The sequence below is a fragment of the Artemia sp. Qi Xiang Cuo genome, chromosome 20 (genome assembly GCF_049724085.1).
Source record: "Artemia sp. Qi Xiang Cuo chromosome 20, ASM4972408v1, whole genome shotgun sequence".
In the NCBI taxonomy this organism is placed as follows: domain Eukaryota; kingdom Metazoa; phylum Arthropoda; class Branchiopoda; order Anostraca; family Artemiidae; genus Artemia; species Artemia sp. Qi Xiang Cuo.
The window spans coordinates 13,016,829-13,029,091 of NC_142813.1; the positions used below are offsets into that span (position 1 = coordinate 13,016,829).

The window sequence follows — 12,263 nt, forward strand, 5'->3', positions numbered from 1 at the left end:
CCACCTTTTCAGTGACTTCGTAAAAAGTAGAATGGTCACTACATCGGATTTCTTCGTTCCACCTTTTCAGTGACTTCGTAAAAAGTTGAATGGTCACTACATCGGATTTCTTCGTTCCACCTTTTCAGTGACTTCGTAAAAAGTTGAATGGTCACTACATCGGATTTCTTCGTTCCACCTTTTCAATGACTTCGTAAAAAGTTGCTTTTCCTGTTAGAATGCCTCATCACAATGGTTGTTGTTGACTTTTTGCAGCTAGTGTCATCGTCTACAGTTTCTATGATGTTTCCATCTGTTAATCACGTAGGGATATCATCCTGAAGAAACGCTATTAACCTTGGGTTGCAGTGAACTTTTACATTTTCCATGACTCTTCGTCAGTTTTTTCAGAAATTGTTGGCCACTCGAACTTACAATGCTTGCTCATATCACTGAAGAACACATTTCTATTTTCTTTGCTGTATCTACTTTGAAGTCTAAATAATGTTATTAGGCAAACCGCCTTAAAAGAGGTTGGCGTCCACTAGGAAAAGTGCCTGCAGTATAAGAGCATCCATCAAAAAGTCATCATTTCCCACCTTTCTAGTATTTTTGAGCGAGTCCAGAGCTTTCCATTCTCAATTTTGTTTTTCCTAATGCCACAAATTGATTCGTAAGCTTAGATTTGGTAAAAGGGCGTAAAACGCTCATACGTTTTTCTTCTATTAAATTCAGTTAAAAGAAGCGTATGTCCTTGTCCTTGCGGCTTAATGATTTCTTGCACGCAAACTATCAATCAAATTCCCAGATAAACTGCTTAAAATGCTTTTAAAATTGTTACAACCATGGTATGTCAGTAAGGTTAATCATATCACGCATTATTACAGATTTCTGACTAAAAGATTACCTTTTGGTACTTATCAACAAGATAAGTTGATAAGTCAGACAAAAAACCTCCTCTTTTCAATTATGAAATGTGACCAAAAACTTGAAAGATCAAAGCGCTTCCGCGTCCGTGGTAACCGACGACCTTTGTTCCAATGATACCAAATTTGTTATGGTAAAACTGGCAACCATCTCGGGCCTAGATTAACTCCTAGACGGGACGATACTCTAATAATTGAATGAAAATGTTTTCAATTTAGTTTACTCAGTATATGAACTAAAAAAATTCATATTTTGCTGAGAGAAACCAATTGATACGAACGGAATTTAGTTGCTCTGGCAGAGGCGCAATTTCCTTGAATAGATGAAGTAAACATCCAAGAAAATACTTTTTCTATAGTCAAGACACGCTGACAATGTTCGCTGCCTAGGTGCTGACTTCATTCTCTCTCTGCTTACTAGAAGGTAAAAGTCAGCTTCGCTATAATATAGGAAAGAATTACGACCATCTGCTAGAAAAGGCCCATCGAAAATTTCTCTGTCGTTCTAGCGTACAGTCCAGATTTTTTTCAAAGTGAAGAGAATTGCAGTCAAATCTGTCTCTCGTTCCAGAGTGTCACCGACTTGATAACGAAAAACGATATATCAATTGTCATGTTTGATTTCAACGCATTGGTGGACAGTAACTATGCTGGTCTGTAAATGTCATGGGTCCACATGGACGAGCATGTCTTAATGAAGGAGAGAACGGCTAATTGACTTCTGCAGACATAATGATACGAGCTATATCACAAAACCTACCTTTAAGCATAGACAATGTCGAAGATTTATATAAAGATCACCTGATAGAATAACTGAAAACATGATGGACTACACTCTGGTATACAGACGATGAAAATTATCAGTAGTCGACACCGTTTTTCCACCCGGAGAAGACTTTGACTCGGACCGCACTATGCCAATGCTCAAAATCAAGCTGAGATTAAAAACGACTCCGCTTACCCACAAAAAATTCCCAGATTTTGAATGGAACTTATCAGTAATCCTACTAAAAACATGCTTATAACACAAGCCTGTCAACAAAACTACAAGACATCCTGAGCGCATCCGTTTTATTTGTCACAGCTCACAAAAAAGATTGACTACTTTGGCCCAACATGCTACTTCTGTAGCGCTAGAGACCACAGATGACATTCCATGGCAGAGAAGCTGAGATAAAAAAAAGCTTAGATAAGTATAAATATGGTTTGATTATGCGACCTGAAACGTCACCAAAGCAAGAAACCCTACTAAAAAAGAAATCATGCCCACAAGTATATCAACTGGAAAACTGAAGTGGGAAGTCAAGAAGGCACTCAGAAATCCTATCACCGAGAAATGTAATAACAGCAAATTCCAGTTCAAGAAAGGCAACAGTCGCAAACTCTTAAATACAGTATACTCCATTAGATGATAGCTTGATAGAAAGCGGAAAATAGGTGGAATAGTCTCCTCCCTACCCAGGGAAGTGTCCAGTATTTTTTTTTTTTGGGGGGGGGGGTAATAAGAAAACTTTAAAAAGCACATCAGAAATTGATTTATATTCACTTTTTGCTAAATTTTACGAACCGGACAAACATTTCGGGAGGGGGGATCAACCCCCTTCCCCTCCCTGGACACGGCCTTGCCCCTACTCCAAAATCATGTTTCCTGGTTTCGCTTGTTTGCCTGTCATTCCAAGCATATTAACGGTTCTGTGTCAATCCTAAATTCTTGGTCAACCTTCCCAAGACCATTGGCGGACGTGCCTTGTTTGCCTCTCATTACAGGCAATCTAACGGTCCTATGTTAATTTTAAACTTTTGGTCAACCTGCCTGAAACTCTAGGCAGGCTTGCCTTTCCAAAAAAGGCTTGAATGCTAAGCGATGGGATAGATTGGGACCCCATGTGAAAATGAAAAAAATATTGTTGGTGTGTGTGTAGCGCATGGTTACCGCTAGGTAAACGGTCTAACCATTCACGACTTTAGGCATCTGTTAATAAGTTTGAAGGCAAAAGAGGAATTTGGGACAGTTTTTGGAGGCGCCCACCTGCCCAGAGTCTCAGGCAAGTGACCCAAAATTTGAAATATTGTGAAAAGTTGAAATTTGCTCAGAATTCTGGACTGAGCTGAGGCATTGAATAGATACTATTTGGAAAGTGATTGGTGGCGGTGGGCATCCGTGAACAAGTGCTAAATTGAGAGAGGAATTTGAACAATATTTGGAGGCGCCCAGCTGACCAGAGTCTCGGGCAAGTGGCCAAAAATTAAAATTGTGAAAAATTGAAATTTGCTCAGAATGTGGGGCTGAGCTTAGGCAATGAATAGGTACTATTTGGAAGATAAAGATGGCATTAAACGATTGTTTACCTGTTATTTTAAGCAAATTAATGGTCCTGTGTCAGTTCTAAATTCTTGGTCAACCTTCCTAAAACCATAGGCGGGCGTGCCTTGTTTGCCTCTCATTCCAGGCAATTTAATGGTCTTATATCAATTTTAAATTCTTGGTAACCTGCCTGAGACTATAGGCAGGCGTGCCTTTCCAAAAACTAGCACACACGCATTTGTCCAATAAGAGTCATACTTACTCCCGCCATTTATCTGTGTCATTTAAACATTTGCCTCTCAATTACTCGGACTATCTGTCTTGGCTTTTTCTACAGTTAGCCATGTCTTGATGCCTACTGCAAAATACTTGATTTTCAATTCAAAATAAGACAAACTTTGGAAAATAAGACAAATTTTCTCACTTTTGATAAGTAAGAATACACTTCATGAAACCTGTATATTGAAATCAACATAAAAATCCGATTCTTTTGATGCATTGAGTTGGGTCGCTCCTTACTTATAATTCGTTACCACGAACTGTTTGATTTCTATAAATTGAACAGCTCCGGAAATAGATAAGATATTGAGCTATCAAAATTCTAGGAATTAGCTTTGTCTGAGAACTGTAAAAAGCTTGGAATTATCTATCGTTTACAAATAGTATTACTGAGATAATTAGAGACAGGAGGAGGGGACTGTAATGTGTATACTATAGTCTAAATAGCCAAAAACAATTACTTGTAATTAGTATAGATAATTACGATTAGGAACAGGGGCGGATCCAGGATTTTTTTTTAGGGGGAGGGGGAATAGGTTGATCCGAAGAAAAATTTAGGGGGGGGGTTGCAAAAGAGGTTGATCCAATAAATTTGCGTTAGGAGCAAGTTTAATTAACGCAAACTTGAGTTAATTAAGTAAATTACACTAATTTAGACTACGCCAGGGGGTCGCCCCCCCTCTGGATCCGCCACTGATTAGGAATAAGATGAACCGCTGAGGTGGCAAGGTATATGCTATGAGTAAAAGATTGACTTAATTATTTAAAACACATTAAAAAATAGCTTGCACTTTTATTATTTAAAACTTAATAAGTACTAGCCTGTAGGTAAAAAACATAATAACATAATATTACTTATTAGATTAGAGAACTCATCTCAAGGTAGACCTGTGGTAGGAGTGGCCGATTATTTACTATGGATCAAAATAATTAAAGTTTCATTAAAAAATAATGATATTGTTGATAGGAATGGATACTTAATAGGATCCAAATAAATTGGCACATAAGATGAAATAAGGCACAGGAGACGAATTGGGAACATTAGTTTGAAACATCTGCTACCTTTTTTTATAGTTTAGCCTAGTCCCATTGGTTTGGTTTTATTTTGTAGTTACTATTCGTTAAATAATTAATGAATCTTTGATTAAGTGGTTAATCGATAATTAAGTGATTAATCGCTAATTAATCCGATTCAGTTAGATAATCTGTAAGTTGTTATTAGTGAGTAAATTATTTAACAATAATAATATTTAATAAATATAATCGACGCATTAGTTAATAAATAGCTAATAATAATGATATTTATAAGAATTGGAATAAAATATGGGATGGGGGGGGGGCTAATTGATGTAATTAATGTAACAATTAATAAATGGTTAGCAATAAGAATAAATCTCCTGTAGATAGATTTCAATTATCAAACAGTTCGTGGTAACAAACTGTAAGTAAGGAGCGACCCGGCTCAATGGTAACTGAAACTGTAAAAAACGGAATTTTGATGCCAATAGATACATCAAAAGAATCAGATTTTAATGCTAATCTCAAATATATAAGTTTTATCAAGTTTAGTCCTACCTATCAAAAGTTACGGGCCTGAGAAAATTAGGATGATTTTCGAAAAAAGGGGGAAAGACCCCCTAAAAGCTATAGAACCTTAATGAAAAGCATACCATCATATTCAGCGTATCAGAGAACCCTACTGCAGAGGTTTCAAGCTCCTATCTACAAAAATGTGGAATTTTGCAATTTTTTGCCAGAAGAAAGATCACGGTTGCGTGTTTATTTTTTTTTTTTTTTTTTTTTTTCCAGGGGTGTTAGTATAGACCCAGTGGTCCTATAATATCGTGTGGGGGCTCATTTGAACGGAAATTAAAAGTTATAGTGCACTTTTTAAGTGACCAAAAAAATGGAGGGAAACTAGGCCCCCTCCTACGCTCATTTTTTTTCAAAGTCACCTGATCAAAATTTTGAGATAGCCATTTTGTTCAGCAGGGTTGCAAATATGATAACTATGTCTTTTATGATGACTTAATCCCCCGAAGTCGCCGGGGGGAGGGCTGAAAGTTATGAACTTTACCCAATGTTAACCTATAGTATTGGTTATTGAGAAATATACAGACGTTTTCAGGGGGATTTTTCTGGTATTGGGGGGGGGGGGGAGTTGGTCGGAGGTTATGTGGGAGGATCTTTCCATGAAGGAAGTTTTCATGGGGGACGGGACACTGTTATGAAGAGGGCGCCGGATTTCCCAGCATTATTAAAAAAAGATCAGAAATTATATATATAAAAAAAACAAGTTTTTCAACTGAAAGTAAGGAGCAACATCAAAACTTAAAACGACAGAAAACTTTACGTATATGATTGGGTTCACCTCCTAGTCAATACCTGGCTCTTTAAGCCAAAGATTATTTAGTACTTTCATAAGAGCTATTTATTCTAATTAACGGCATTTGTGATTAAGGGGTCATTTTTAAAGAATTAGAACAAAATTCGAACTTTTGCTTAAAGAGCAAGGTATTGACTAGGGGGCGAACCCTCTAATATACGTATTAAAAATATATGAATATAGAAGTTCGTTATAAAAATGTGGAATTTCCATTTTTGCCAGAAGAAAGATCACGGATGCGTGTTTATTTGTTGTTGTTTTTTTTCCAGGGGTAATCGTATTGACCCAGTGGTCCTAAAATATCGTAGGAGGGCTCATTGGAATGGAAATTAAAAGTTCTAGTGCCCTTTTTAGCCACCAAAAAATGGAGGGCAACTAGGCCCCTTCCCACGCTCTTTTTTTCCCAAAGTCACCCGATCAAAATTTAAGATAGCCATTTTGTTCACCATAGTCGAACATCTAACAAATATGTCTTTGAGGATGACTTAATCCCCCACAGTCCCCGGGGGAAGAGCTGCAAGTTATGAACTTTGCCCATTGTTTACATATAGTATTGGTTATTGGGAAGTATACAGACATTTTCAGGAAGGATTTTTTTCTGGTGGGGGGGGGGCTTGAGGAGGGGGTTACTTGGGAGAATCTGTCCGTGGAGGATGCTTCTTTGGGGTAAGGGACATTTCTATGAAGGGGGCGCAGGATTTCCCAGCATTATTTAAAAAACGATCAGAAATTAAATTAAAAAAAAACAAGTTTTTTCAACTGAAAGTAAAAAGCAACATTAGAACTTAAAACGAACAGAAATTATTATGTATATGAGGGGGTTCGCCCCCTAGTCAATACCTCGCTCTTTACGCTACAGTTTTAGTGCTTTCAAAAGAGCTATCTATTCTAATTAAACGGCCTTTGTGATTCAGGGGTTTGTGAATTAAACAAAATTTTAACTTTTAACGTAAAGAGCGTGGTATTGACTAAGGGGAGAACCCCCTCATATACGTAATAACATATACGTAATAAAAAAAAACAATAAAAAAAAAACAAGCGATATGGCTCAATAGTAATCGAAAATTTAAAAAACGGAATTTTGATGTCAATAAATATATCAAAAGAATGGGCTTATATGCTGAATATATAAATTTTATTAAGTTTAGTATTACTCATCAACGGCTATGAGCCTGAGAAAATTTACCTGATTTTTTAAAGAGGGGGAAACATCTCCTAAAAGTGAAAGAATTTTAATGAAAATCACACCGTCAGATTCAGCGTATCAGAAAATCCTATTACATAGGTTTCAATCTCATATCTGCAAAAGTCTGCAACTTTGAATTTTTTGCCAGAAGAAAAATATACGAATATAGAAGTTAGTTACGTAAGTTAATTTGTAAATTATGTCAGAACCAAATTTAGAGACAGCCATTTAGCAAAAGAAAAGTAAAATTTTTATGCAAATTTTGTTTACTTATTCAATGACGATGAGCCAAAATAAAATCTGCATTAACTAAAAAACGATCAGAAATTAAATAAAAAAACAAGTTTTTTAAACTGAAAGTAAGGAGCGACATTAAAACTTAAAACGAACAGAAATTATTCCGTATATGAAAGGGGCTGTCCCCTCCTCAACGCCTCGCTCTTTACGCTAAATTTTGACTTTCTCACAACTATATTTTTGTTAAACAATAAAAAACTTTAGCGAAAAGAGCGAGGCGTTGGGGAGAGGACAGCCCCTTTCATATACAGAATAATTTCTGTTCGTTTTAAGTGTTAATGTCGCTCCTTACCCTCAGTTTAAGAAACTTGTTTTTTTTATTTAATCAAAAATAAAGTAAGATCTAGTAAATATGGTTTTGGATATTTAAAACAACATAATGGGATTAAAAATTGAGAAATGGTTGTTAAGGCTAATTGTAATTATTTTTATCGAATCTGTTCTTCCAACGCCAACATGTCAACAGCATAACAGCATATAACAAACGCAATTTAAGTGATTTTGAGCTGGATTTTTTTCTGGAATTTTCTGAATAATAAAGAAAAAAATTGTTTGTTTCACTTCCTCTCTATTTTTGTGATATTTTGAGAAAAAATAAATCAAGCTATTTGAGTTTGTTGAATAAAAACGTAGTACTTAGGGAATTAACGCCGAGGGACTGCCCCCATATCATATACACTAGCTGGTGCTCCTCAAGCGCAGTGCTAGTGTGCCAAGAGAGGCAGAACTGTGCTAAGCTTCACGAGATCTAAGCCACGCGTGGAGAAACCTTACCACGCGTAGCAGAAATCTGCGGCACATGTGGCACCCCAATATTTACACCAGGGAGTTGAAAGTGGGCGGGCCTTTAATGAATGTAGATTTCTTCGAAAGTTTTTTGGGTAGAAAACAAAGGTTCTTGAATTCCTTTACCTTTGTTTTTTAAGGTTTATGTTCTCTCTGTTAGCTTTGCTCTGTTATTTTTCTGTAGTCCTGTGGTTTTATCTGTTTTATCTGTTTTTTTATCTATTTTTATCTATTTTATTATATTATCTATTTTATCTATTAGTATATTTTATATATATTTTACCCGGATTTTTCTATCATTCGATAGCTAATATTCAGCTTCATCTATCTACCTAAATACATTTTTGAAATTTGCAGTGCATCTTTGTAGATTGAAAAATTTGTTGCAGATACTTAAGAAACATGCACAAATAAGAAACTTTTCCTACTTTAAAAGCAAGTTTAAATCATTCTCTAAAAAAAGACAGTAATATCGTAATTCTGTCTTGATGAATTAATAGAAACGAAATTAACCAGTTCGAGAATATAAGTATCTGTTATTACTGGTGCTGGCTACTGCTGCAAGCTTGTTACAAAATTGCAGGCTTCACAGGGAACATAAAACTTAAGGAGTAAAAAGGGATTTCAATATTTAGCATTGTTATTCTATAATATTGAATCATTAACTTACAATATGTTGTAGTATATTTTACATGTTACCAAAATATTTTATACGATATGTTGTTATAATGTTAAATCACTAGTTTACATTATAATATGTTGAAAATTTTTATCTAGGGATTTATTTTTCGGATAAACTATAGCTAAATTCATATCACAGGGGTAGGAAGCATGAAATTAGGTGATATAGGATTTGTTTACTCAGGCAGGAAGGATGGGTTACGTAGAGAGGAAGTAGGGCTCATGATGAATAAGGAAGCTGCTAAGTCTTGTTTAGGCTGAGAAGGTATTAATAATAGAATACTAATTGCTCATTTTATGACTAGAAAGTTCAGGGTATCAGTTATAGTACTATATACCCCTGTAGAACCGACTGACGGAGATACTAGTGACTCGATGAATTTTACTTACAGTTACATGAACAAATAGACAGGGTCCCAGGTAGAAATATGGAGATTTTAACACCCAGGTCGGTAGAAATAGGGATAGATGGTATCCTAGCCTAGGTAGATTTGGTGTAGGAACAAAAATAGCAATGGATACAGACTGTTACAATTTAGTAGTTATTACAATCTAGTTATAACCAATACAGTGTTGGGTCATAAAATGGCTCATAAGTTAACATGGTATTCACTTGATGGTAAGACAGCAAACCGTATTGATTATGTTACAGTAAACTGAAGACTGGTAGCATCAATACAAGATAATATGGTATATAGGAGTAATTTTATTGATTGATGGTATATAGGAGTAATTTTATTAATTTACAGCTGAAATTTCGGAAGGGTAACTACCTCCCGGGAAGTTATGATCTTTGTAGACTCTAGGATGAGAATTTGAGAGAAAATTTCCAGGAACAGTTGAATAATAAACTTGAGAATATATAATTTGACAATGTGGAATATGGATGGAATAATTTTAGGAAAACAATTTGTGAAGCTGCTGATGGTGTCTTAGGGAAGAAAGCTAGGACTGCAATTAAGAATATTAGTGAAAAAGCTTTATATTTAATAGAAAGGAGAAGGGACTTGTACAAGAATTGTCTGAGCGATAGATCATATGAAAACAAAAGGAATGTAAAGAAAGTGGAGAAAGCATTAAAATGTAAACTAAAGAGGTTTGAAGTGAGGCCATGGATAAAATTGCCGAGGATCTGGAAAATGCAGCTAGACGGGATAATACTAAAATATTGTACTGGCATGTTAATAAATTGAGAGGGAGTAGTCAATCAGGACTTGTCCCAGCTAAATATAGGAACGGGGCCACAATTAGTGATAAGGAAAGAGTTAAAGAGAGAAGGGCAGAACATTTTGAGAATTTGCTAAACCGAGATAGAGTTTCAGGAAAAGATATAGAGGAACATGAAAAAGTTCGTGATACCTTGGATGTGAAGGAAGATTTGTTTTATGATGAAGAATTAGCGACAGTACTAAAAGGATAAAAAAAAAATATGGCTCGAGGTGCTGATATTGTGGTAAATAAGTTTCTTAAATATGGTGGCACTGAGGTTAAAAATAAGTTACTGACGACTATGAATATGATTTTTGAAAAAGGGGAAGTACCTAACGATTTAAGGAAAACTTTAATTAAGCCACTTTATAAAAAAGGTGACAAGAGTGAGTGCGGTAATTATCGAGGCATTATTCTGGTCTCTGTAGGTAGCAAATTAATTAGTAATATGATACTTTTTAGACTGAGAGATGCTGTTGACCAAGTTTTAAGAGAAGAATGGACGGTTTTAGAAATGGTAGAGGATGGGTCGACCAAATTTTTACTCAAGGGCTAATAATTGAGAAGTGCCTGAGTGGTCAAACACCTTTGGTCCTCAGTTTTATAGATTATGAGCAAGCGTTCGATTCTGTCGATAAAAGAGCTTTAGCAAAGGTTTTATCCTTGTATGGTATACCAGACAAATGCATTAAACTGATTAGTGCTATGTACGAGAATAACACTGCTGCAATTAAGGTAGGAAATGAGGTTAGCAGCTGGTTTTGTATTAAATCAGAAGTTAAGCATGGTTGTGTTATATCTTCTTTGTATGGATTATTTTGATGGACTTTATTTTAAGGAGCACAGGAAAGGCAATGGGAGACCACGGAATCAAATGGGGAGGAAAAACTCTCCTGGACTTTGATTATGCTGATGATTTAAGTATCCTAGATGAAAGTATGAGCAAAATGAATGAACTTTTATATGTTTTGCGGGTTCTGGGTGCTAAAATAGGTTCAAAAATTAGTGTTAAGAAGACTAGGTCACTAAGGCTAGGAATAAGTGAAGATGAAAAGGTGACGATGGATAACGAAAAGATTGATCTAGTGAGCAGCTTCACTTACCTTGGTAGTATTATTAGTAAAGACGATGGGAGCAGTGAAGATGTTAAAAGTAGAGTAGCCAAGGCTCAGGGTGTTTTTTCACAGTTCAAAAAAGTTTGTAAGAATAGGAAGATAAGGCTGCAAACTAAGATTAGAATATTAGAAGCTACAGTGATTACAGTGGTCAAATATAGCTCTGAAGCATGGGCGCTCTGAAAAGCGGATGAAGATTTGCTAGATGTTTTCCAGAGAAATTACTTACGGATTGTTCTGGGTACCCGGCTGACTGACCGTATTTCAGACAGTAGGCTGTACTAAAAATGTGGTTCAGTCCCGCTTTCTAGGGCTATAATGAAAGAAAGGTTGAGATGGCTAGGGCACGTTGAGCGGATGAAGGATGACAGATTGCCGAAGATTGTCCTTTTCGGCCAACCGTCTAGGGGTAAACGGAAAACAGGTCGTCCTCGTCTGGGATGGGAGGACGTCAAAGAAAGATTTAAAGAAAATGGGAACTTCCTGGGAGGGTGTAAAAAGAGAGGCTTTGAATAGGTTGGGATGGAGGAGGAGCGTGCGTAGCTGTATTGGCCTCAGGTGGCTTGGTGTTGCGATGAGTTTTTAGTAGTAGTAGTAGTAGTAGTTTTCTAATATATAACTATTGTATGAGGTTTCATTGCTCTAACAATAAGCAATTGAAAGTAAAAGAAAATAATTAATTTCAAAAACAATCCAGAAAGCTGTGTAGTTATCGCTCTATTTTTACACTGTTTTCTGCGATGTAGCGCTATTTCATTGACCAATAGGAAACAAGTTATCCTAGCAAAGTCTTATCGATTACGTTTTACTTTTGCTATGATTTTTCAGGCAGCGGCGTCATTAGGATTTGTTGAACCTCTTTCAAAATTAGGCACGAATAAAATGAGGATTCGCTCGAAGACGGTTTTTTTCTTTTTCTTTGATATAAAGAATTGACATAAAAGATTTCTTTTTTTCAGAGTATCTCGAATGTTGCTACCATTTGGTTCAAAGTGGCTTTATGTTGGAACTGAAAAGGGAAATGTGCACATTGTAAATGTCGACACTTTTGGTCTCTCTGCTTATGTTATTCATTGGAACAAAGCTATTGGATTGTAAGTATCACAATATCAAC

General features: G+C 36.0%; 1 protein-coding gene across 1 annotated transcript in view; it reads left to right on the forward strand.

The window, feature by feature from the left end:
• Positions 1-12,247, forward strand: part of LOC148939884 (syntaxin-binding protein 5-like) — a 55,736-nt gene extending 43,489 nt beyond the window's left edge. The window contains exon 5 of the mRNA XM_089106022.1: positions 12,109-12,247. Coding sequence (XP_088962148.1) covers positions 12,109-12,247 — 139 coding nt within the window. The remainder of the gene's footprint in view (positions 1-12,108) is intronic.
• The last annotated feature ends 16 nt before the right edge of the window (positions 12,248-12,263 follow it).